Raw genomic sequence first — 27,518 nt, 5'->3', positions numbered from 1 at the left:
ACTAGTGACCCAGTCTACTTACAGTAAAGCTCAGAGAACCATCTACTGTATCAACACGTCTCCAGTGAACACACTTTAATATCTGACGTCACACCAGCGGACAATCCAAGATGACACAGGAAGCGAAGACGCTCCAAAACGTTGGACAGTCACACATGCATAAATTAAAAAATAAATACAACAGCTTCTTGTTGATATCCAGGGCATCAGCAGGCGCTCGGAGTAAGAAAGGAAACTGACGAGAGCAGTAAAATCAAGGACGAAGACACCAAAGAGTCAACCAACATAAATATTCAGCTTTTACACACTATCCTCCTGTAGAGTTTTCATGACTGAGCGACTTCATGAGGAAACAGAGAGAGGAATGTAGCTGTCAGGGAGGCAGGAACTGGAGAATAACACTTAATATCTGTCCGGGTAGAAGTGCACAGACTGAGAAAATACTGTTTTTATTGCTGACAAACTACCAGTCTGCGTTGGCTGAAAGTATCCAAGTCCTCAACATCCTCTGAACCGTGACGTAAGGCAGGACGTTCATCAGTGCAGCCTTTTCCACCTTCTTCACACTCTCACTTTCAGAAGTTACTTTGCTGATTTAGTAAAAAACAAAACAAAACATGTCTTATCCCTAAGATCAACATCATCCTGTCGAAACAGATCTTAAAAGATTTAAAAGATGACTGGCATTAAGCCCAGACGTACACACACATACAGCATGTGTTTAAGTATCTTTGCACTTCTACACTCCAACACACACACACACACACACACACACACACACACACACACACACACACACACACACACACACACACACACACACACACACACACACACACACACACACACAGGATAAAGTCAGTATCATTTACAGTGACACAGAATCAACCCAGAACAACCAATCCTGAGATCTTCTACCTACAGTAGTAAACGGACATGGCTGTCCAATGCATTTCATGCTGCTGTCCGTCATCTTCCTCCTACTGTTTATGACGACCTTACTGTCTCTGGGAGATGACGACAGTGAGACTTGACAGCTCGTGATCAGAGGTGACAAAGCAGGTCAGCAGAATCCCTTTAAAGCCGTCAGTCACGACCTCCTCAGAAAATAAAATCCTCAACACATCTTGAAAGTTACGAGAAAACACTAGCTTGACTTTAACTAAATGGCCACGATGGACCGGACTTGGCAAAGTGTGAGTCAGTGACTGAATTCTTAAACACGTTTTTAACTAAGCTACAGACTGAGACTCTCGAGGAGACCAGAGACGAACGGGTAAATGTCATTTTATTGCTCTATTTTTGCTTTAATGTTCTATAATTACTTAACAGTTTTTGTGCAGTTCTTCTTCTAAGGGTTAATTATTGTTGCAGCTGAGAACCCAGAGTCACGTTCATGACACGCAGTCTCCATGGTTTAAGAAGCCAGGTTGCAGTGTCTATTTTTAACCCCTCAGAGTTTAAGTAATGTGCAAGTGCAATCTGCTGCGCTGGCCGAGCTTCCCTTGCCATCTTACGTCATCACAATTCTCTAATCCTGATTGGAGGGTTCAGATGACATCAGAAGAGGTATTATTAGTGCTGGTTAACATTAAATATTAAGGCGTGATGTGTGAGTTCAGAGGCGTCTTTAATGAGAATCTTCTTGGAGTCCATTTGAGGGGGAAACCGTCCTAGTCTGTTTACAGTATGTGACAAAAAGCAGCGTTTCTTATTTGGTTTTCTTGGTACAAGATTTGACTTATTGACCAAGACTATTTGGCGCCATAGTGCTGCAGGTCGAGGCGAACCCACACTTCCCCTGTAGGAACCTCGTGCAGCAGAAGACGGCGGGTCACAGCTCCCTTGTTTTCCAACTCTTTCTTTATAGTTGCCACAGGAACTTCTGAGCGACCCAGGAAGTCTGATAAGAGAGGGATAGAAAGAAGCTTTTAAATTTGCATTTGAGAAATTAACGTAATTAAAATAAGAAGAATGGTTGATGTAAAAAAAAAAAAAAAAGCTAATGTGTCAGTGCAACAGCTTCCATCTCTGGTAAGGTTATAACGCCCATCAGTGTAACAACACCTACTGTAGTGGAGCACTTTGCTTTAACATGTTTTATAATTTGACAAATCAGATGTGGAGCAAACCAGACTCATGTAGGAAAGTACAAGAAGAATATGAGAAATAAGAACACAAAACAGTCTGAAAAGAAACTAGTCTCTTCTATATTGTGTTATATAAAAAGGTGGCTTTAGTTAGTTTCCATGTTTTTGAGAGATGTCAGGAGTTATGGGTGGATAAGAGGTGAGGTGAAGGAACTAGCAGGTAACTGACCATCAGGTGCAAACTGATTTTTTTCAGAGATGGTGATGCAGAGGACGTCCTGGTAGAGGTCTTTGATGTGGAACTGACAGTTGAAGTTCCACTTGGGGTTCAGAGTGTCGTTGAGCGTTCTGGACATGAAGATCTGAGATCCCATGTTCACCTCGCAGTAAGGGTTACTTTTACCTGGAGGAGGAAAGAAACAGAGGTGAGCAGGGATGGAGGTGATGAGGATGGTTAATGACAGGGAGACAAAAAGAAGAAGTGTATTCATGCTCACCATTGGGTTTTGCTGCCTTGAGTTCAGTGGCCTCCAAGATAGTAACGAGAAGTCTGCCAATTCCACTAGCCTTTACGGAACGAGCTGCAAACAGACACAAACCGAGGTTAATGTGATTAATAATCACTCACACATCAATGGCTTCAGTGTGTTTTTGAGAGCGGAGACCAACATTGATAGGCCTTTTCCCTCTTCTTCTTTTCTGTCTCGATAAATTCTTCAGATGCAGCCTTGATCTTCTGAACCCACGCCGTACTGAAAAGAACAAGCACGTTAACCACACAGGCCACGAAAGATTTAGAAACCATTTGTGAGCATATAACAGTGTTCAAGCAGCCACCGTTCATTGATGTTGTCGGTCCGGAGAACGTAGACTCTATCGATGTGTGAGATGTGAAAGACGGGTTCATCGCTGGACGGATCTGGCAGCTTCACCAGAACTTCGTTTAGCAACACAGGCTGCAGGAATACATCAATATAACATGACAAGCTGAAATGCACTGTTTATACAAACATTAATAAAGAAAGAATAAAGTCTCATGCTGCCTTGAAGGAACACATTTCCACTTGTAGTGTGTCTCCTACCGGTTTGTACATCTTCAGTTGTACGTTGTTCTTGTTGCTGAACAGTTTATCAGGCCCAGATGAGGTGAACTGTTTAGCCGCATGTGTTAAAAGCAAGAAGTCGTTAAAGAGGAAAGCCCACAGTTCCTTGTTGCTCTTTGCCTTGAACATCTGGAAAGAAACAAGAATATGCATCATTCACATTTATGATTTCAGAAACAATAATTAAACTATATTTAAAACATGAATACAAACACAGTTCACTTTTCTTTATTCTTCCCTGTGAGTTTACTCATGAATGCAACATGTTTGCAAACCTCAGCTGTAGCAGTGAGGTCCAGGGATCTAACCCAGCAGTGTTTCATATTTCATCACCCTTGCGTGCCCCAGTATATTTGCTCTTTTTTACTTTTAGGATTTTAAAAGATTTATTCAGTTAGATGAAAAATGCTCCTTTTCTAAGGATAGGAAATCCCACCAGAGTTGATCACGGATGAGTAATTTAAGGTCATTGCTTCGGGAATGTTGCAGTGTTACTCACCTTACCGAAGTGGAGCAGTTTTCTGGGACCCAGACAATTGGAAAGAGAATTAAAGACAATTTGCTGTTGGGGAAAAAAAGTGAACATAATGAGGATTTTCTTATGTCTTTAGGATGAGGGAATATGACAAGCTCAGCAAGTAATACCGATTCTCTCTCTATTAACTTATAAAGTAGCCAAGCTAAAACTAATCAGTTCAATATAAATTCATAATGAATTGTGAGTTAATTAATAAGCCTAATACCTCCACAAGACCCTCACACTGCACATGGCTCTGAATCCATTCCAGTCTGTCAGAGTTCTCCTTCTCTCTCACGCCCTCGTTAACCTGGAAAAAAATAAACGTTCAGGACAGAAACATCATCCTTTGTACCAAGAACACATAAAATAAATCTAAAGTATTAATTAAAGTGACGAGTAGGGTCATAAATGAGTGAATAAATTACCTGTTGACAGAGTTCCTCCGCCCTCTCCAGAGCTTCTTTCAGAGGACCTCGGTCAGCATGGCCCTCTGCAGTGCACTCCAGGATCTAAACACACACATACACGTTAATTACACCTAAAAAGAGAGATTAAAAAGTCAAAACATCACACACTAAGGTCAGTGTTTGATCCTCTTATTGAGGAGATCAAGCACAGACACGAACACGAAGGCCTACGTTTTTGATGTGCAGTGGGTAACGTGTGATCCTCTGCATGGGTTTCAACAGGAAGCTGGACAGCGGCATTCCTTTACACCTGTAGTCTGTGGCAATTTTCTGAATGGGAATACAAGACAACATTAATAAGTAATTTGTGTTCATTTGACAGTTTCAGAAATAGAAAATGTTCGACTCAAAGGTGTTTCTACACTACATAGAATTTAATTTAGGACTAAATGAAACACCACAATGAAGAAACATTAGTAATTTCCATTTTCATCTCTCCTTTTTGAACTACACCTCTCTCACTCCTACTGTACCTTGAGGAAGTTCTTAAAGTCTGGTTCGTTGTCGATGCGAGTCTGGAGTAATGTGGCCCCATTGATTTGACAGGAGCAGAAGTGGATGTAGGGCTGCATGTGGGACAGCTCCAGGGCTAGGATATCGCCAATCATCGGCATGTTTTCCCCACCTGTCTTCTTACGAGCCTGTAGTGCCCTGAAAACACACATTGTGTACACAATGAACAGAGCAGCTCTGAACTAAATACACAACTTTTGCTGCACTATAACATTTGTTTTTGTCTCAGTGCTCCTTCATTCATTCTGCTCATGTTACAGTATATTTACTTTAGAAGTTTAGTGTTGCAGGTGAGCAGTTCTTTCCAGTTGGCAAAGATCATCTGCATCTCTGCATCAGTGAGTCGACCGGACTCTGACATGGGCTTATGGAAGACCTACATACACACAAAGACAAAGACCAAGCCCAGACAAAGACAGGAATAAAGGTGTCAGATAGAGAGAGAAGAATTACAGACTGTCAGGTCGCTAAACTACGTTGTCATTAAATAATACTTTTCCACAGCATGTTAAATGTACTTGGTTGATGTGTGATGACTAACTGACTGTGTGTGATTTACCTCCAGCACTAGCTGCAAGTCTTCCACATATCTCTCCTCAGACTGTAGCAGCTCATCAACGTAACCCTGTCTCTTTTTCTCTTGTGGGCTCGATGAATCCTGGCTGTTCGGATCTGCCCATCATGCAGAAAAGGAGGAACACACAAGAGGGAGAAAAAGAAATATCAACCAACATGTAGCCACTTAAACCAAACCACAAGCCACCGCTCAAACCACTGAGATTTACTGCCTCCTGCTGGTGGTTTAGACATGGGACAAGAAGCACATACCATAAAAAAAAGAAGACCATGAAGGCTCATAAGAGGGGAAATGGAAAGAGACAGATGAAAAAGTGTATTAGCACACACACACCTACCTGGCTCAGGTTGCCCATTAGCCCACTGTGACGGTTCCATACAAACTGATTCTTTTCTTTCATCACCCTCTCTGAATTCACCCTCTTCCTCAGTCTCATCCCAAAGGCCTAGAAAGTGAAATCTGCCCTGTAAAGTCATTCCTACCACACTGAATATCTTTAAATTTAGCTTTCTAATAGGTTTCTGGTCGTACTCGGTCTCTCCTGTCGTTGGTCTGTTATCTTCTAGTTCCTGTAACCAGAATCTCCCAGACAAAATCTGTTTGTACCAAAACAGGAAGGAGACTCGTTCATTCCTTGTCACCTGTTCAGCGCATGTTCACAAGGAATGAAGCCATTTTCTATAGATATCTATAAATTCCGTAAGTGAAAAACGCCTCAACAATTGGGAAACTTTATTAGTTTAACTTTAATCCCCGGTTTCTAGAACTAGTGTTGAAACACTTAAGCCAAATCACAAGGATGAAATATAACATTTTGTAAAGTTTAAAATTAGGAAAACTACCCTTTAGGACTGTGTAGAAATAAGAATCATGACTGCTAGAACAAAAAGGAACATCTGAATTTAAAGACAGATGGATGTTTGACACTACGTCTGAGGAAAATGTTGTGGGCTTAATACATATCTGTTCATCTTAATCATGTCTTGAGTTGACAATACAAACACTGATTACAACACAAACATATTTTGCAGAGCTGCTCACAAACCCTCCACTGAACAATAATAAAACACTTTGTTATTTCAAATGAAACTTTATTCATTTTTTTTTATTTCTGAATCAGAAAATATATTAGATACATGTTCAAAAATAGTAACACCATCTTGTACCGTCTTGTTAACTAATCCAACTTTTCTCCAGATTTTTACTTCTAACTTAGGTTTGTGACTTATTGTTCCTCTGACTTATTTAGTCTTTTAGCAGCATTTGCTTTTGCACATATTCGTGTTCATGAAACTTTATTGTAGCGTTTTTCATGCTTCCTCAGTATTTTATCACAGTACCCTTATTTGAAGCTTGCATAGACTAGGTTTTCAGTGTTTAACCTGAAGGAAACAGACAAACCTGACAATAATCAATGCTAAATACTTTTTTCCCTGTGTAACCTGCAGTAAAAACGATGATCAGACATGCATTCACTTTGTTCATCAAGTAAAACATTCAGAGCAGCAGCAAACGCAGCATTCAATCTAATATATTGTATAAGGTGCAGCAGCAGCGGTTGTTATATCTCCACTAGAGGCCCTGATTATGTTTGTCAATGGCCTTAAATTAAATTACGGTGTAGTGAAAGAGTCATCTTTCGTCTGTTAGTAGTAACAGCTGAGTGTTCAAATTAAGTTAAACTAGGTTTAACTCAAGACCCGCTGCAAAATTACTACTGTTAACGGTGCTGAAGTGAAAGCAGATGGTAGGAATTTTAATGCTACTTCTCCACGACCTGTTTAGTAGAGAATGACTAAAATATTTACTTTTTTTTAAAGCTCTAAACTAATATTTCTGACTGAACCCTGAGGAAAATTACTGTTGATTATAAATCTTATCTTATTGCCTTTTCAAAATATTTGTTTCGTTAATACAGAAGTCAAACTTCAAGACTTGTTTCAAGCATGTTTAAGGAAGTGCAGGAGTGCTGAGCATGTGCGCAGCGTGGAAATTGGATTATCTCAAATATCGACAGACTTGAGGGTTAAATAGTGGACTCTGTGTGAGCTGAACCCTGAGATAGAGGGGACACTTAGAATGGAAACCAAAGTGCAAATACTAAACGAGAAGAAGGAAAATAGGGAAAAAGAAATAAAAGAGAGAAGCCACGGACAGATCCACTAATCCACTGCATCATCAGTCCACAGTCAAAACAGGGAGCGTGGGAATCATGAAAGGCACAGAGGTTTCAACAGCTTATCAAATACAATTCATCAAATCAGCATTGAGAGAAGTGATGAAGTAGTTTCAGGCTTGAATCATTCACAGGTAACAGGACTCATTTTCATCTGTGCGCCTGTTCACAGTGTGTTTCTTCACTGCACTCTCTCAAACACTCACACACTCACACAACTTTAGCTCAGTGGGAGAAGTTAGTAGACAGGGAGTCCAGACACTCCACCCCTTCAGAACAGAGTGTAATAGTGGGCATCTCTGAAGTCAGGAGGAGGAGAGGAAGAGGAGGAGGAGGAGGAGGAAGAGGACTTTTTACCACCCTAGAAGAAGAAAGAGACAGAAGCAGAGGCATAGAGAGACAGAGAGGGGAAAAGTAGTCAGTAAAGTAGTCAGTGAGAAGAAAGAATAAACAGATGAAGAGATCGCTGGATGAAAACATATCAGCGACGGAAGTTAGTCAAACAGGTTTGAAGCAACATGGAAGTAGAGTGCCTCTGTGTTTTAAACATTTCCTTTCATGTGTGGTTCTCATATGATGTTTAAAGATCTACATACACTGCTGGCTGGCGTCAGAATCCCCTGTGGTCATCTTAACATAATTGGTGGGAAACAGGCCAGTGTTGCCGTTGATCTCTCCTTTCCACCAATCAGGGTTGTTCTTCTCCAGAACGTTGATCAGCTGATCTTTGGAGAAGCTCATCTCGTCCCCGTTGGCGGCGGTGTAATCGTACAAAGCGATCACCTGACAGACTGAGAGAGAAAGGAGAACAGATCGTATGTGTTATTTTTACATATCCTACTATTATGACTTGATTATAATAAAAGCGTGTGTGTGTGTGTTACCTGGCTGGGGTGCTGGTGTAGACTTGCCACTGTTGGATCCCAATATGGTGACATGAGAAGCCGGGAACCAGCCTTTTTGTCGCTTTTTACCTCGGGCCTAGAGTCATGGATCGTAAGGTTTTAATCAGGTAGAGATGTTTGTTCAGGCTTTGCTGAAACAATTATGTGGTGAGAAGGTGCTAAAGAGTTGAGCTGAGTGCAGAACTTCTGTGGTTACTTACTCTACAGTACTATGGACTCTGACAAAAAGGTGCGAACAGCATTAAAACACTAACCTGCAGTTCTCCCAGCCACCAGCCAGATGCATTCTTGCTGAGGATGAGGATAAGCTGTCCATTATCCAGATTGAGCTGCTCGGGGCTGGTAGAGGAGTAGGGCCTAATGACCTTGGCAATCTCTGTGCACACAACACACAAATGTGACTCAGCAAAGTGGAAAAAAACAGGACTTGTTTTCTCATGTGAGAGAGTAGATAATAAGAAACATCAGCGAGTGTACCTGGCTTCTTCTTTCCTGATGTGCTTGATGTCTGAAAAATACACGGATATTACAAATGTATAGAAGCACAATATACAAAATAAAGCAGTGAAGAACATAATGAGAACATTTTACAATTCAATAGAGAGTCACACAGTGAGGTATTGACTAAAGGTTTTGCCCAGGATGTGTTCTTACATCTGTCTCTTTGGGCTTAACGTAGTTGCCAGGGAAAATGCCTGTGCGGTCGCCTATAGAGCCGCTCCACCACTCTCCCTCTTTCTTGCTAACCAAGATCACGTCTCCCACTCCAAACGTCAGATCACCACGCTCTGGAGACTCATAGGTGTACAATGCCACGTATTCTGCAAAGGAAACAATATAAACAGCAATTAGCCATCTGCCCAATGCAAGGCTGCTGCTTGGTCCGGCTGTATATTACTGTATAGTGCAGAATAATATTAAAGAATCTACCACCAACACAAATTCAATTTAAATCTAGTGGAAGATACCATGTGTGTCCATTAAACCACCTGAAATCGTCACAAAATGATGTAATGTAATGTATAAGAATCAGGTGTTAATGTCTCTACATTATTTTAGACTATACTACTGTACCTTCGAGCTGCAGGCTGTCACTGGACTCTGAAGCATCAGGAGGGGAGCTCTTCGTGCTATGAACACAGAATGAGTACATTATCGCACATATTCATATAATCCATTCATCCAGTTTCCAACGTCACTCTAAACACATGCTGCTCAGGACTAACCAAAGTGTTGGAAAAATCAGTCACACTTTTCAAGAGGCCAAAGCTCTTTAGCTTTCCGCTCATTCTAACACTTTGTACTGCTCCACAAACTTGCAATCTCATTTTCTTTGGCTCCCAGCCAAACATCATATACACAGGCGATTGCTGGAACGTGCACTTGACTGGTAAAACAAGAATTTTGCTTTCAGGCTCAGCTTCATTTTCACCACAACAGTCTGGTACAATGCCAGCTGGAATCACACTGTGTATTTATCTAACGCCATGCTGCATGTTTGAGTGTGACTGTGTGACTGGAGGGAAGAAACAGTATCTGTGGTCTGAATAACATGCTCAGTGGAATTTTTACTTCCACAAACACACTCACATTATGATATAGCTGATACTTGTTTTCACAGATTTACCCACTAGAATATAAAGTGGACAGGTATGTGCATTCAGCTACTGAGTTTTTGTAAGTTTGCATGTGATGATGCAGCTTGATGGAGAAATTAGAAATTGAAAGCAATGAAATTTGCAGCTGTGTGTGTTTCAGTCAGTCTACTCCTGGTATTTTGCAAATAATTAAACACAGACATTGTCCTTCAATGTTAGTTTGACTTGGACATTGCTGGTGAGGTCCCCAGAAAGGTCTCAAAGAGTTTAAAATGTAGAAATGTTCACTTCAAGTCACTGTCGTTACACACAGTTTCATTACAAGGGGAAAAAGTATATGCATTAAGACTTACTTTGAGCTGCCTTCTCCCAGCAATGCCACGTATGTTTTAGGGAACCAGCCCTGTTCACCATTAACCTCCCCGAGCCACCAGTTCTCCTGCTGCTCCAGCACCTTAATGACATCGTCCTTATTGAAGTTCAGATGGTTGTCTGTCTTTGCCGTCCATGAACACAGGGCCTGGGCAAGCAGATTACCCACCACCTGCTAAAACATACACAGAGATAAAGACATTACAGTGAGTATTGGTGTAGAACAGCACTGCTGTGTAGGGTGTACACTCTGCAAACCTCTCACCTGTCCTTGTATGTCAGAGGGTACAGAGTTTGGAGAGTGTGTCGGTGTGAAGGCCGACTTTGTTCCTGCTACTTTGGCAGCCTCGAGGGCATTGGAAAGCTGTGCCTGCAGCGGCACTTTAGGAGCAGCAACAACAGCAGCACTATTAGCAGCTATGTCTGATGGAGCCACTCTCTCGACATAGCTCTCTGGGAACCAGCCCATCGTGCCCTGTTTGCTACCATAGAGCCAACCTTCCTCCCGCTCTGTCGTCTCATCAACCTAAAAGAAGAGGCGGAAAAAGTTAGAGAGAAACACACGGCGGAAAACATGTATACCGACAATCTGGAGACAGAACATCCCTTTAATTTTTACCTCGATGATATCTTCTGCGTTGAAGCTGAGCTCCTCGTTGTTTCGTGCAGTGAAAGGGTAGAGTGCCTTAAAGGACGTGAGAGCTGCTGACTTCCGGTGTTGTGTGACCCTGGGTTGTTTGCCTAAAGCACCACATACAGAATCATGAATGAACTTGGTTTTAGAGTCCAGGCAGTCGACAGATAAATAAACTGTTTGTATTACCTTTCCTCTCTTCCAGTCCCCTCAGCAGAGCCGATATCTTGTCCTGAATATTTACTCCTCCGCTTGGCTGCTGCATCTGCCGAGCAGGCTCCTCTTTTCTCTTTCTCTCCTCCTCCAATTTCCTCCTCTCTTCTTCCTGCTCTTCCCTTTTCTTCCTCTCCTCATCAGCTCTCTTTCTCTCCTCTTCACGCTTCCTCCTCTCTTCCTCTAGCTGCTGTTGAAGCCTTCGCCTCTCTTCATCCCTCTTTCTCCTCTCTTCCTCCTCCTCCTGCTTTCTCCTCTCCTCCACATCTCGGATGGCAGCCTCTGCTGCCTTCTGTCGCCTCCTCTCCTCCTCTTCCCTCTCCCGTCTTCTCTCCTCCTCTCTCCTCTCCTCCTCCCTTCTGCGTAGTTCCTCCTCTTCTTTTCGTCTCCTCTCCTCTTTCTTCCGCTCTTCCTCCAATTTCCTCCTCTCTTCCTCTAGCTGCCTTCGCTCCTCTTCAAGCCTTCTCCTCTCCTCTTCCTGCCTCCGCTTCTCAGCCTGCCTCTGACGCTCCTCCTCTTCTCTTTTCTTCCTCTCCACCTCCTCTCTTCTCTTGCGCTCTGCCTCCTCTTTTGCTCTGAACTCTCGTTCAGCCTGCTCCTTCGCAGCCTGGATGAGAGCCTGTTTCTCTTTCTCCTCTTCCTCCCTCTGTCTGGCATCCCTCTCCTCCTGAAGTCTCCTCTGACGCTCCTCTTCATCCCTCCTTAGCTTCTCCTGCCACTGTCGCTCCTTCTCCATCTTTATGCGCCTATGAATAGGAAATAAGTTATTTTAAAAGGTTGAATATCAAGATAAAATTCACACTACTACTCAAAAGTTTCGGATCACTTACAAATTTTGATTCATCATTATTCATTTCACAAACAATTAAAATGAATCAGATGATTTTTAAAGGGTGATCCACATTTTTGCATAAAGACCTATTATTAGTAACTGTCAGTGCTCTGCATCGAGCTCCTGGTATGGCTGCTATTTCAAGGCAATCATTTTTTAAGGCAAATTGATTATGAGAAAACCCAATTCTGTGGCACAGCTGAGAACATTTGGACTAATGGAGCAAACAAGGAAGCACGGCATTTGTTAGGTTACTAGAATGCCTGAGGTCTGCCAGGCTGTGGTTGTAGCAAAAGGTGTGATAAAAGAAATGGTTGGGGAACATATTCATCATTTCCAAAAGCATTACTTCTGACACTGACAATGTCAGCTTGTCCTGTTCTTAAAAAACAGTAAAATGTCTAAGTGAACCCGAACTTTTGAGAGGTAATGTACATTTTTATAAATTATTTTTTTCATGAGAATTCAGCAAGCATCCAAAATGGAAAAAGAAAAACTGTGGAAAAAATACCTCTGAGCTTCCTCCTCCTCCCTGCGCCTCCTTTCCTCCTCTTGTTGTTTCCTCTCCTCTTCCCTCCTTTTTCTTTCCTCCTCTTGCTCCTTCCTTTGAATCAACTCGAGCCGTTTCTCCTCTTTGATGCTCCGTAGTTTCTCTAATGATGCTTGCTGCTTTCTCTGGCTTTCTCTGAGCTCCTGCAAACAGAAAAACACAACTTTACTAGCAAAGTTAAAGACCCATGACTGAATTTAAGAATGAGTTGACAAAAGTAGTAATAATGGGATGAGAGCTTTGCGCACACAGCATGCACAAACACACGGCGGGCACAACTGTGGATAAATATTAAGCAATTTGTGGGAAAAGTGTGAGTGAGAGAGAGAAGAAAGGAGAAAAGAGTGACAAATCAAAAAAATAACACTCGACCTGAGATGCATCAGAAATATGACCATAGCAAAGTAAAAAAAAAACAAAACAAAACAAAACACCAGAGTAGAGGAACAAATAGAACTAAAGCCAAAACCTTCAGTAGGTAGAAGAGGTTACGGAGGCAGACCAGTAGACAGAAGACAGCCTGAAGCATAGAGTCCTCAGCTCCCACATACTGCGAAGTTGGGGAGGGAAGAGTGAATCAAAAGAAAACGAGGAAAGAAATGAGTAAAAATAAGAAAGATAAGAAAGAAAATTAAAGAAGGGAGGAGAAGTGCAGATGATGTGAAGAATAAAAGTGATGAGAGACATGAAAGAGAAGGCGTTACAAAGCAAGAGAGGAAAAAAAGACACCAGTAGCAATGCAGGAGTAGGAAGTGATATTTACACATTTAAACTTGGTTAATTAAAGAAATAGAGCTCTGTAGGTTCTATAATAGATTAACAGTATATAAAGGTGGGATTGTTTAGTTTGTTAGTAAAAAGAAAAGCTCTGTACTGAAACCATTAAAAATAAAAATACACAGGTAGAATTTTTCATACCAAAAGAGCAAAACATGCAACACCCCAAGCTATTAATTTAATAATACAGTATTTTTTACTACCTGCATGTCTTTTTTATACTGGTCCATTTCAGCTAGTTTGGCAGCAGTCTCCTTCTCCAGTGCTTCCAGCTGCTCTCGCAGTTTCATGCAGGACCCTTTTTTCTCTGTAACACCCATCTTCAGGGTGGACATGGTCGATCCTACAAAAAGGTGAAGTACAATAAAACAAGCTGAAATATACGCTGTGAAAAATGAATAAATAAAAGAGTTTAATGACACCAAGAAGCCAGTTTGTGATGCTTCTTAACTTGCTGTGGTACAAAAAAACTACAGTGTTTTTCTAAGCATACATCTAGAGCTACAGTAATATGACAGTAATATTAATACTAACCAGGCAGGTTATTCAGAGACATGTTTTTCAGTTTCTCTGTCAGTCTCTTCTGCTCTGGAGTCAGATAGGACAACTTCCTCTGGAACTCCTGACCGACAGGAAATGCATCAAAGGCAACAAGAAATGCGTCAGTGGAAGAAAACATAAATGCACACTCTCTCAAGAAAACAGCAACGTGACACAAAACAATAACCATAATGGTCAGAGCTGCTTTTCATAACTAAGTAGTGCTAGAAATGACACACAAACCTCTAGCTGTCTGTGCAGGTCCTTAATGTCTTGTTGACGTGTCTCTTTCCTTTGATTGCTCAGATCCAGCTCTGTCCTCTGAAGCGTCTTCTTGTTCTGAATGTCCCGCAGTCGGTCTGAGATCTGACGATGCTTGTTACCCTGAGGCAGACAGAAACAAAAAGATAAAGAAAGATAAGTGAAACTTAATAAAGAGTGAAAGACACCAGAACAAATAGAGAGTACATCTATGAACATCTTGTACATTGAACCTGAAATAAACCCCATATATAATCTATTCAGCACTCACCACGGCCTCCAGCTCCATCTCCAGACTCCTCTTCTTTGCTTTCAATTTGGAGATGTCATCCCGCTCCCGCTCCTTCTTTATCTGGAGCTCTCCTCGCCTCCTCCTCTCCTGCTCCTCCTTTCTTTGGCGCTCAAGCTCACGCTGCGCAGCCTGAGTTGAACCAACGCAAACAATGAGGTTAATATACACGCACCAGTGTAAACTAGTGACTCTCTGCTGTAACATGCTCCTGTACCTCTTTTCTCTCTATCTCTCTCTGACGCTCTTCCTCCTTCTGCCTCTCCAATTCCCTCTGTCGCTCCAGCCTCCTCTCCTCCTCTAAACGCCTCCTCTCTTCAGCCTCCCGAGCCTCCTTCTCCCTCTTCTCTTGCTCCTCTCTCTCCTTCTGAGCACGTCGCTCCAGCTCCCTCCTCTCTGCCTCCAGCAGAGCCAGCCGTCTTTTCTCCAGCTCTGCATTCCCTCGCTCCAGGTTGGCTTTGAATTTGTCCTCGAATGAAACTAAATAGAGAGTTAAAAATCTTTAGATAATGTATTAGATTGTGTATTTAAAAATAAAAAAAGGAAAAGGAAAACTGGATTAGCTTTAGAAACTGTTTAATTTCCCTAAATGGTTTTCTTTAGCTTATAGATCATTTCTAAAGAAAATAAATTTCAAAGCTGTTAAAGTAACTAACTAATACTTGACTTGACTTTATATGGTTAAAAAAAACCTTCACAACCATTTCTAATATAGTCTCATCACTTAAAACAAGCTAATGCTCTCTTTGCAATCGTGTAAGTTTGAGTACTAACTGTTGATCTTGGTTTTCTGTGGAGGTTCTATCATGTCATCAGTCATAGCGTCGTAGTAAGAAGAGCTGGATCCATTCACTGCACTCCTGCAAGAGTTAAAATAACTTGTTTGACTACACAATTCATTATTCATATGATAATTAAACAATTGCAATAACGCATTTGATGTTAAATGTCACAGTGAGTCATGTGTTCACATACCTTTGTGAGGGTGGCACCAGCTCAGTTGGCAGTGTAAGTGGAAGTGGTTGTCCAAACTTTGCCATGTCCACCAGATGCATTGCCAGAATAAACTCCTCAGCTTTGAGCTTGCCGTCCTTATCCACATCTGCTAACGTCCTGTGGAGGAGATACATATACAAAGTAAGCACAAGATATAGGGAGCATAAGATCAACCAGCTAACAACCACTGGCTGCAGCATTAAGTAGTTTATATTATACAACACACTGTGTAGAGACTCTTAATTGTCCGGGGCTCAGATAAAGGATTAGCATATGATGTACTACTGTAGATACTATAACATTTAACCACTACTTATGTAACCCTAAAGTTAATTTGCATAAAACAATGATTCGACAATCGAACACAACACTTTAGTAATCACAAAACATGTTCAGACAAATCACTCTGATGTTCTCACCAGATGGAGGCCAGCTGTGTCTGTGTCAGCATTGTGGTTGCCATAGCACTTCTCACCTGCTGACCTGACAACAAAAGTGACAAATGTCAGATGTATAGGTGTGGACGTGGAATGAAGGGAGCAAGGGTGTGTACAGTTTCATATGCACTAATTTACTCATTACACTAAATTTAAATGTACAAGAAGAAGAGTTGCAAGCAACAACACAGCTGGTGCAAAAGCAGAAACCAGCTGTGGTGGTAGAAAATATGACTCTTTGGATCAAAGTGTAAACAACTCTTGCCAGCCGTGTGTCACATTTCTGAGGAATCTTGCTAGTTTGTTTGACTACACCATAGAAAACAGGTCCAGTGAGGTTTGCAGCCACAGAATGAAAAAGCAATAAGAAACTCTCTGTGCCTGAACACACCCATAATTGGTGCAGACTTAGCCTCAACTTCCTCTGAGAGTGAACTAAGATTTGACACACATTAAAAAGAAAGATGGAGGCAAATGCTATGAAATAATCAGTGGCTGTTGGTCATGAACATCCACGCCTGCATTCCACACATACTTTGGTTTTGTATGACCTACACACACACACACACACACACACACACACACACACACACACACACACACACACACACACACACACACACACACACACACCATACCAGTGAGGTATCCAGTCATGTCTTTATCCAAGCTGTTGAATTGTTGCCTGTATTTAAGTCTGGAGGCATGAGGCACGGCCCAGTCACTCGGGCCAGAAAGCATAGGTGACATCACAGAGGGGGATGATGAAGCAGAGCTGAAAGACAATGACAAAACAGAAATACAGGTTGAACCTACCAAATGTCAGAGAGGGCTCTATACATTTACGCACTCAAAGACACTAACAAGATAAACAAAAAACAGATTTCTGTACATACAGCTACAGCAACATTGTTGAATAAGATAAGCATCATTGTGGTTGAAGCTGAAGCTGAAGTGTTTTTCTAAGCAAAGAGGAGCTTTGCTTAAAAATATAGTCTTAGAAAGTGGCTATAATACCAATGATCTTGCAGTAAGTTATGGAGACATTTTAATTGTTCACAACCCAATATTGTCACCCCTATATGCCATAACATTTTGTGTCTCTAAATTCTCAAAGTTCCAGATTATTGTTTGCATGAAAATATCACAGACCGTTGGACCCCACTGTATGTGTGCAAATGTTTTACCTGCTAGATAGGTCCAGCAGAGGTGAGGCCTTGTTTATACCAGCAGGAGAAGAGGAGAGCCCTACAGGAGACGTGTAGGTGGACGCAGATAGAGGCAGGACTGAAAACATACACACGCACACATTAAATGTATGTTTTGTAATTTGCAACATTTCAACCTATCAACTTAACACAACAACATAGTTATGCCTGCTCTCCCTGTAAACATCAATTTATTTTCTTCTTGAAAGGGAGAGCCCTGTACAAAGCTCAGTAATATACTGTCATCCAATCCTGTTGCAACCTTGTCAAGGGCAGGGAACCTATTTGTATGGAAATGAGACAGAGAAACCTGACTGTGCAAAACTGGACCAAGATTCATTCCATTTCTGCCCTTCTCTCCTCAAAACTACATACAGTACATGTTATATCATCACCACACTGCTGCAAACATATCTGCACTGCTACTTTCTACCATGATACAAAAAATATTTTATGAGCAAATGATAATGAAAAGAGAGATGAACATTAAATTATACTGCAGATCTTCCTGATATTTTTGCTTTCAAAGCTATGACAATTATACAATAACAGAGGAAATGTACCAGTGGCCAGAGGTCCAGCTGGGACTGGCTGGAGAATCCCCATGGTGCCATTTGGCAGTGTGGCATTTCCCATGGTGGTCAACAAAGGCCTGGTGGGGGTAGAGGATATTAGAGGACTCAGGACTGTTGGTGCAGGAACCAAAGGGGTGACGCCTGCCATTGGTGTCAAAGGTGAAAGTCCAGGGTTTGCCATTGACATAGGGGTCAACATGCCAAGGTTAGCTCCAGGCATTGTTGCAATGGTAGGCATAACACCAATACCTGCAGGTAAGAGACACAAACACGTGCACCCATTAAATGACACAGTAGCTAATATGAATGTGTACAAAATGTCTATGAAGCAATTAAACAGTCAACATATTGCGGGTAATTTCCAACGACTAGGTCTCAAACTAAGTAGCATTCATATATGCATGTAATACTGTACCATAGCCTGGATTATTCATTGCTGGGGTGGGGTTACTGAGTTTGGGAACAGGCACTGGAGGCTGTTTCATGATGATTGGCAGTGCTGAGGGAAGTTGTGTCCCATGGAGTTTTAGCTTTATGAGCTTCATAGCAATAGAAAACTCCAATCTGTCCATCCTCCCATCTTTATTCATATCAGCAAGAGCCCTGAGACACAGATGAAAAAAACAGAGAGCGAAGAAAGTGCATGTTTGTTTATTCCTGTATAGATTTCAGCAAATATTTCTAGAAAGCTCTTTGGTCAAAAATCTGAGAGTGTTTGTTTCTCACCATATCTCAGCCAAAACTGAAGCAGACAGCCCTGACTGGAGGAAAAACTTCTTTGCCTGCTCCCCTGCAGAAAAAATACAGAAGAAGAGGAAGAAAAACATAAGAAAACTGGTACAAAATAGTCTCCACCTGCATGCAGAACTAAAAATATGACTCTGCTTACAAATTCAGAGCTACACATCACTTTCTGCAGTATTTGAATGCTGGCAGCTATGTGCATTTCTTATTTACTTTGTATTACTGTAGCATTAAGGGGAATCTCTTTGATTTCTACAGCTAATGGCTGAATGTTATGTCATCGTAGAATCACAGGAAGGTACGCTGAACAGTCTGTATTGTGTTTGTGTGTGTACCTGAGACATAGCCCATTGACGGGGAGAGGGTGTCAAACTTCTGATCATGTTTGTCCCTCTCCTCCGGAGTGATTGCCCACACACTTAGACCACCTTGAGAAAAAAAAAGGAGGTACAGGTAGTATGTATGATTACAAGAAGCATCAAAAGAACATCACCATAAAGGTTACACAAAAAGTATCAGGTCAATAAGCTCAGGTTTTATTTATCAAACTCAGTGACAAAACTTGAACATCAAAGGCTGTTCAGGTTCTCACTGTTCAAATAAAGCAAATAAATATTATACACAGCTGGAACCTACACCTGAGCAAGGTAAACAACCATACCCGTCTTATGTTTACAAAAGAGTAACAAACCATTTTATGACTTGCAAACACACACACACGCGCACACACGCGCACACACGCGCACACACACACACACACACACACACACACACACACACACACACACACACACACACACACACACACACACACACACACACACAGACACAGATAAGGTGGCAGAAATCCTTGGTAGCAGTCAGGAGTGTCAAAGTGATATTGACAAAGTGAAAATAAAGCTCAATGTTGTCAGTCATGCCGTGTCAGTTTGTTCAGGACAACCTCACACTATCACTACTATTTACTCAACCAAGGCCGACTACACATCAGTCTTTACTCCATCAAAATATCAGGGAATGAACAATTCACCACATCATAACAAAACATTCACATTTTCTTTAACTGTAATCCTGTAACTAGCATCAAAATGTGCAAAGAATGAGAGCACAAATGTACTACATGTAGAACAGAAGAGACTGTAGGCTCTGCAGAGCCAAAAAACACACAACTCCCTTTGCCCACACACAGACACACACATCCACTCCTTTACACATCCACTCAATCCACACAATCTACAGGGGTCTTACCATTCATTTTTGCAGGTGGCAGAGACAGAGAGGGGGAATTCCTGGTGGCGTCCTCAGCTACTGCTCACAGCCATCTGCAAAACACACAGTCACAGCCCAGTCATCAGTCAATACTGCAGCTAAGACAGGGAACTGAGAGAGAGAGAAACATACAGAGATGAAAGAGTGAGAGTGAGAGAGATTCTGGTCAGTCAGCAGAGTCAAACAGGGCTCCTCCTGTTCTCCTCAGTCAGGAGAACTCTGGCCACATCCCAAACCTTTTAAACTACTGGGACATGTTCCAAGACTATCCACACTGGCTCTGTAATCGCTGCAGATCAGTGCACTCGCACTACTGTTCAGATGAATATAAACCCTGTTCAGTATTTTGTTGGTTCAGATATGGCTCCAGTTGGTTAAAGCTGACACAGGATGTCAGTGTCTTAAACAACATGCAGTGTCCTGGTGTTAATCAGCCATTAATGCTTTATGGAGCTGCAGATGCAATCGCAGCTGTCATTGGGCACGAGGCGGAGTCCACCCTGGCTAAGTCGCCAGTCGACCTCAGAGCTGACGTATAGAGACAAACTGAGTCAGACAACCATTCACATCCACATTCACACCTATGGGCAATTTTGAGTCACCAATCAACTTAATACATGAATGACATCCAACTGTGGGAGGAACCCAGAGTACCCAGAGGAAATCCACCATCCAGGCATGTGGTGAACGTGCAAACTCCACGCAGAAAGGCACCTGACAGGCCAATAGATACAAACCCAGCATGGTGATGTAAATGTTAGCACTGCTGCCTCACAGATAGAAGGATCATGCAACAGTTAAGATATTTCAGCCTGGACGCTGGCATCTCAAAAACCAAGTTACTCAACTTAAATAGGCAACAGTCTCAAAGATTTCCAGTCTGCCTTCGTGTCTTCGTGTCACCCTACCTTCACAGTCTGTTACATCATGAATCAGAATTCTAAGTAATACACGTCGAGTCACGCACATGTGAAACTAGTCTGAAAACAAAGATATTATTGCATAAACCTTCAAGCTTCTCTTGTAACGTTTAAACTTATATGGATGGAAGATTCTGTCTGTATCTGCAAAATTTGATCAGTTTAAAACAAAGTTTATTCAAAATGATGAGTGTTGTCAGATAGATAGAGAGGCATCTACACGGCTGACTTTTTTCTTTTTTTATTATTGCTTGGGTTAATAGGAAGAAAGTGTGTCGTATGGCAACATGGTAAAGGACTAAATGTACCATGCAGATGCTCTTTGTTGGACCAATAATGCCTTTCATGACTGATGAGTCTGTTTAAACACTGACATCACAAACTGCTGTGTTTATATTTAAAGCAGCTTTTGTGGTTGGATGAACAGTGTGAACTTTTGCTCTGAGGTCATGCAGTAGTAAAGGACAGATAAAACACATATTATGATGACTAATGTCACACACAGCAATTTAAAACAGGTGTTAATGTATAAATGTCTAAATTTAACAGACTTTATCTTGTAAATTAAGTATTCCTGGGAAATAAAAACACACACCCACACGGGAGACAATCAGACCATCACATTGTTTCTCCAACTTTCATATTACTTCATTACAAGCGTGCTGAACACCTGCTTCCTGCGTGATTATCTTTCCCCCCCATCAGCCAGTAACACTCACATGATGAAGTCGGAGGAGGAAAAGGAGGAGAGAAATTCCAGACTTTCTGCTCAACACTTCCTGCCCGGTAACAAACACACACACAAGCATTTCCTCATCTAACTTCTGTGGACAGGAAGTGGTCGTAGATTTTGATTTTTTAAATATGTTGTGTCAGATGAGGTTAGCGTAAGTGAAGAAGCTAAATTCTACTGCATGCCATCTGTTGCTGTCTCTCTCTCCTTCTCCATCACTGCACATGGGTCAAATCCTCCACTCTTTCAGTGTCTTTCATCACAGATCTCATCTCTATTTTTTACCTTATTATTCATTTTTATCTTCCCTTACTCTGCTTTTATTATCAACTATTGTGTACATGTGTATACATGTGTGGATATTTGAACTTCCTGAAAGCGTTTATGGAGACTCACACCTGCGACATCCAATATGTAGCAGTGCTGTTCCAAGACTGCATTAATTTACATCAGAAACACAAAGAATCAAGTTTCTATTTAGATTACCTAACCCATAGATTGTTTAGCTTACACAGCGGTCTGCAATACATTAACCATTGTCAAAAGTTGGAGCAAAAATATTATCTTTTTTGTTTGTTAGGAAACTACATAACCTACTATTATCACTGATTCAAGTGTATTGTACAACATTATCGTTGCATGTTATATATTGTGCAGGTAAACCAACACAACACGAGTGATTAGCTCATATCAGCAACAGTCTCAGCAATCCAGTCCTGGAATATAACCTCTGGTAATATAACACTAAAGCAATTATAATAAATAAATGAAACATAGCAGTAGACTGATGGCTCCGAGGTGTACTATTTCCAGAGTGAGAGAGGAGCCGGACTTTTCCTGACTGGGCGGCTGCGTGACCACTGACTGAACTGACTTGGCTGGCTTCATTTCAGAGGCAGACTCACTTTTGCAAATTTCATGCAAACACTTCTAAAATCACCCTCACAAGTGGTCTCTGTCCCAGTAGAAGCCTTGAGCTGCTGAGTGAATACAGCAATCTCAGTATTTGCTTAGTGATCTAACAGGGCTCCACCTTCTCCACCTTCCCTGAAAACTAACTTCATTTTGTTCTTCACCAATGATGCAGGATTAATACTTGGTTGTAGAACAGACACACGGCTACAGTAAAGCTGCTGTGAGTGAAAGCTGCTACCTCCCTCTCTTCACCAAAGAGAGGGAGGTATTATCGATACGACACAAAGTCTCTGTTCTTTAGATAAAAGTTTGCATGATCAAAGCGGCTGGGAAACTTTGACAGCCTCAAATCTTTCAAGACTCATCAGATCCGGCTGAAATGCTCCTGAACAAAATGCTGATTTTCTCCTGGCTCTGGCTACTCCACTGTTATTAGGCTGCATTTAATTTATGTTATGGGATGCACAAGCTCTAAACAAATCCCATCCAAAGGCTCACATACATACAGTGGTCACCTTGTCATTATTATAATGACTGAAGGTATAAACACAAATGTCCCAACCTGTAGTTCATGAAAGAGCTCTTGCACAGTCGAGCAGAAGTTGTCAAACCTGCAAGCACCAACAGCTGTTGATATTTACACAGACAGAAAAAATGAATATCCATAACACCAGAATATTCCCAGGTCCTGGAGCAAGATCACAATCTAAACATGTTTCTATATGTAAGAGCTCAGCCAGGAGTGAATGCCATCTGTAGAGTTTGACCACATTCTTAAGACGTCAAGTCTTCTTAACAAATGTACATTACTAGAGTCAAACAACAATGCAGACAGAAATGAAATAAAGAGGGTGCTTATGCTTTTGGATGTCAATATCTAGATATCCACATCAGGAGGAGGACTAACTTATCACTTCTGTCAAGGTGAAAAAACTATTAGTCTACTAGTTGCAGACCTTTCCTGTTACAAACCAAGTTCCATCAGACCGTAGCAGCTGTTAACTGCATATCTTATAATTATAATATAGCCTCTTTGTATATGTGGTATCAAATAAAACAAATTAAGGCCTAAATACACTGATAATTCCAGGCCACGGGAAGAAAAACACAGGTATCATGATGACTGCTCCTCTTAACTGTAACAGTAAACCTTGTCAATGCGGCAGGACACTGCCTTGACTCTGAAACTGAAGTAAACTCAAACAGGGTGAAGGTTTTATTAGATTATTAATAACACCTGAGCTTTTCTTGAGATGTCAAGTCAGAATTTGTTCTGTGAAAAAGTCTGGTCATCTCTACCAGTTCAAGACAAGAGGGCAGTGTCTCTTGCCCCCAGACATTTTCTTTGCGCTTAAAAATAACTTCATGTCACAATTTTTCAAGGTCATCGTGAACTAAAACACAGAGAAGTATAATTAGAATTGGCTGACTAGAGCGTGCGTAAAACAAAAAAAGACATTTCCTCAAAGTATAGTTATTCTTTCCATTTAACGCTGAGCTTTTTAAAATCAGACTTCACCTGCTTCACTTCTGCTTTGATCATTTCTGTGCCTCAGTGTATATACAACAGTGAAAAGTGTTAGATTATTAACTTGCGCTCTTTAGCTGCTTCAGCAGCAGCTTTAAGTCTCGGTGTGTCTCACTCTGAGTCCATCTGTTTGTGTCTGTCTTTTCCTTGGGTGTGTTCCCTTCTCGTACTGCACCTTGTTGCCATGTGGAAATAAATAACAGAATGAACCACACAGACGTGAATAAGACTGAGAAAAGGAGTTACTGATGTTTTTACAATGAACCTTTTCTCTTCTGTTTTAGGTTCCTTTGCTTCCTCATTCCTTGACGGTCTTATGTTTCTCTCTCTTTGTGTCCTAGTCTCCATTTTTCTGCCTGCACCTAAATCTATACCCCACCAGTTGTGTGCGACCCTGGCTTGTGCTCATCATTTCTCTGTCTAGAAACAAGCACTGCCCGTTGTTCTAAGAAATGATTGATTTTCAGCTGCCTCATTCGCTGACCTCACACCAATGACATCAACTCCATCCACAAATCCCTTTCACTCCTGACTCTCTCTCTCTCTCTTTCTGTGTGTGCTTGTTTTTATATACAGTAAAAATACACACACTTCTTTAGCTGGCCATCTCCTTTATCACTCAGTCCTCTCTTATGCGTTGTTATTTCATGATGTTTTTCTGACCCCTACCCAGCCTTCAGCTGGCTTTGTTAAAGTGACACTGTGCACTTCAACACACTGCACGTCCTCCACTCTGCAATGAACATCCCACGTTTAGACATTTACAAAGTGCTGTACAAGCTTTTTGGAGAGTTTCAGATTGGATTTGATTAATGCTGTTGACATTGCTGCGTCTTTGTTTTCTTAAGAGGCAAGGCATGCCCGTCCCTCCTTTCTGCTTTGACCTACCCTAACTGGTTCATGTATCAAGATTTAACAGGACTGGAGAAAGCACTTACTGTACTTGCAGAACAGTTTTACACTATAAGATTGCTGTTGATGTTTTATAGTGTCAAATTGTCGTACTGTTAGTAAATGTGCATTTGGTTTATTTCTATCATCTCTGCTGAAGTTTCAACAAGTTTTTAAAAGGAGGAGTTAAAAGCCAGTTAAACCTTCTAGCAGCTGAATCACTTCCCTGCCAACCTGGACTGGGTTGGCAGCTTTCTGCTAATGTAATGTTGCAATCGCTGCTTTAAGTCGTGTGGTTGCATTTCTAACAGTAGTGATGATCTCAAGTAGCATAACACTGAATAACAATATAAACCACGACGCTGATGTTAAACCGAGGGAAAGTTCAGGGTTAAAGAGCACTCCAGCATTGAGTACCAGGCCTTTTGGATGCTTCGGCCTCTTGTAATATTCAGTAGTAAAATGACAAGCTGGATATTTGCAGCGACAGCGAGACTGCGTGAATTATGGTTCACCAAGCCTTAAATCCTTGTACTAAACTACAGTATGTGTTTGACTATAATCAGAAGCACCTAGTGATTGTAATCATGCATTGCTGGGCTGTAGTGGTTGCAGTTTTGCTGCAGCAACGCAGACTACAGTCACGGAGTACATATGTTCATTTTGTTTTGTGACTTGTCAGTTTCACAGCTTTCGAAACACATTACCAAATTAACTTGGTACAATAACATCACAATACATGACACATTGAGGAACAAGCCCTATTTTAGAACTGTGATGTGTCAATCAAACTTTAACAACCAGATGTGCACAAAACATACTAACACCACGAGCTCCACTGTAATATTTTGCTGCTCTCTCTTTTCTAAAGAGAGCAGATCCATTGTCTCTGAAGCTCTCTCTCTTAGTCTATTTATTTTCCAAAGGAAACACTGTAATATGACATTACAGCAACATTTCTGCTCTGTTACTGACGTGTTCATTAACAGGAGATTTTTCAAGTACCCCTTTGTTGCCTAAGGAAGCAGTTCTTTCAGTAGTTGTGTTTATTTCTCTCTGTACATTTCTACAGGTATCCTCTGCCTTGAAGCTGTATGTTTCCAGTGTACAGTTAGTGGCCCTACCAACCTTCTCTCCCAAGCTATGTAAAGTAACATTGCTGCCCTCCATGTGGGAGACTGGGGTTCAAATCCCAGCTGCGTCCCACCTCCAGTAGGGGATCCTTAGGCAAGACCTCTTTGTGCTTATCCTACTTTGTACCTTGTTAGTCACTTTGGATAAAAGTGTCTGCCAAATGACTAAATGTAAACCTTAAGTGAGATGATTTTCGGTGCCATGTAAATAAACGGAATTGATTTAAAAATGTATGAGCATATGCAAAAATTAATGTTGCATGTTTCCTCCATTTAAATCCAGGTCATTCATAACAACAAGCTTCAATAAATTAAGACAAAGGAGGTCAGCTACTAGAGTCCATACAGCAAAAAGTCACACATTTATGAGTTAAAAACTCCTCTGTGGACTCCTACAATACTCTGAACGTGATGCTTCATCTCTGGTGTCTCTGATTTGGTCTCTTTTGGATGACTTGCAGATATATAGGTCGACTATAAATAGACAAATATGTAAAACATGTAAAATAAACACATAACTGAGCATAGCAACACACGTTTACACGCATGCAAACTTAACTTTTATCTTTGTCTGTCAGTAGGATCTGATAGAGTAGCATTCCCTGATCACTTGTCACCAACCAGTCTGAGACCTGCCTGCAACCTGCTCAACTTGTTTGAACCGAGAGGAATTTGGAAGATTGTCCAGCAAATCTGCCTCACAGAAGTACCACTAAATACTCCACGTTTGGGTATCGATAATAATAATAATAATCAGGTAAAATCACAAGTTAACTGAGCTAACCTAGTTAGCCTAACTCCTATCCCTGGTAAATGTGAGGAGAAGTCAGCACTGATGCATCATATCTCCTAGAATATGCACATTTCTCCTTTATATTTCTGAATGAAAGAAGACGAACTACACAAACATCAACAGGAGAAATGATAGATAGTCTAACAGAGTTCACAATCATCACCATAACCAAAACAAACTTACAATGATGCTTAGATAAGCAGTTTCGCTTGTGTACGTTACCTCTCTCACCAGCCAAAAAACACCAAATTCAGAGCTTTCGAGGGGCCTGAAGTTATCACCCACAACTCCAGAGAAGTTTCCGACACTCGCTGTAGAGGTTTGTTATCCAAAGACAGCGGCTGCTGTTGGGGAAAAGTTAGTTTAGTTTAGCTAGCAGCGGTGCTAGCCGGAGGACCTGTTGCTGACAGCTCGGTGTGTCACACCAACAACATGGCTGACGAGCGATCACAGGCTGTGAGCGTCCAGCGAGTGGGAGGAGAGAGGCAGGATAAAAGTTGAACAGATGGGGAAGGAGAACAATTGATGAGAAAGCTGATGAGCGACAGATAAGGGCCACGCAACCCAATACTAAAGTACTGTCATCCCCCCCATTTGTAGTCCTACTTTCACTTCAGTTAACGTCAAAGTAGTTCAATGTTGTCGTGTGTCGTGATGGAAGGATAGCTAACAGCTGTTATCTTACCTTATTTACATGTTTTTTTGTTAATAGTTTACAACACATAACCACAAAAGCGAGAAAAAGGCCATACATTAATTATTTGAGTTCTCCTAAATTACACGACTCCTTTTAGAACAGGTGGTCCCTGATAAAGATGCTCTGACCAATTAATTGTTCGGTATACATTACAATTTATTACGTATCACCCAAAGTTTTGATTAATTTATAATTGTTATTAAAATTTTTAAATAATGTTGAAAGTTGTCTATCTTTCTATACAGTTTAAGTAGCTAACGTG

At 41.3% G+C, this 27,518-nt stretch overlaps 1 protein-coding gene across 3 annotated transcripts; it reads right to left on the bottom strand.

The window, feature by feature from the left end:
• Nucleotides 1-825: 825 nt before the first annotated feature.
• Nucleotides 826-27,100, bottom strand: itsn2b (intersectin 2b). Of its 3 annotated transcripts, none has more exons than XM_026377805.1 (40): nt 26,782-27,100; nt 19,626-19,699; nt 18,713-18,805; nt 18,360-18,423; nt 18,049-18,236; nt 17,622-17,882; nt 17,038-17,137; nt 16,489-16,625; nt 15,833-15,896; nt 15,393-15,530; nt 15,192-15,277; nt 14,635-14,897; nt 14,400-14,549; nt 14,111-14,251; nt 13,862-13,949; nt 13,531-13,670; nt 12,512-12,693; nt 11,145-11,914; nt 10,941-11,062; nt 10,587-10,847; nt 10,303-10,493; nt 9,426-9,481; nt 9,006-9,172; nt 8,829-8,859; nt 8,606-8,727; nt 8,331-8,427; nt 8,043-8,237; nt 5,253-5,365; nt 4,963-5,069; nt 4,654-4,831; nt 4,352-4,450; nt 4,139-4,222; nt 3,937-4,020; nt 3,693-3,755; nt 3,173-3,322; nt 2,928-3,046; nt 2,760-2,842; nt 2,588-2,671; nt 2,320-2,493; nt 826-1,903 (listed from the first exon to the last, which is right to left on the bottom strand). In XM_026377805.1, exons 2-40 carry the CDS (start codon nt 19,630-19,632, stop codon nt 1,755-1,757), a joined length of 5,601 nt encoding a protein of 1,866 aa, XP_026233590.1. In that variant the 5' UTR covers nt 19,633-19,699; nt 26,782-27,100; the 3' UTR covers nt 826-1,754. The 3 variants fall into 3 exon arrangements, with proteins under 3 accessions (XP_026233590.1, XP_026233589.1, XP_026233588.1); XM_026377804.1 differs by having other exon boundaries at nt 10,303-10,496; nt 19,626-19,757; nt 26,782-27,098; XM_026377803.1 differs by having other exon boundaries at nt 10,303-10,496; nt 26,782-27,098.
• Between the last annotated feature and the right edge of the window lie 418 nt (nt 27,101-27,518).

This window comes from Anabas testudineus, chromosome 3 (assembly GCF_900324465.2).
Source record: "Anabas testudineus chromosome 3, fAnaTes1.2, whole genome shotgun sequence".
In the NCBI taxonomy this organism is placed as follows: Eukaryota; Metazoa; Chordata; class Actinopteri; order Anabantiformes; family Anabantidae; genus Anabas; species Anabas testudineus.
This window is presented reverse-complemented; position numbering and strand designations above follow the sequence as displayed.

Coding starts and splice junctions, on each gene's coding strand:
- itsn2b (XM_026377804.1), bottom strand. Junction 14,898..15,191: donor ACAGAAAACCAAGATCAACA/GTTAGTACTCAA, acceptor CTCTCTATTTAG/TTTCATTCGAGGACAAATTC. Junction 5,366..8,042: donor TTCTGACGCCAGCCAGCAGT/GTATGTAGATCT, acceptor CATGATGGGCAG/ATCCGAACAGCCAGGATTCA.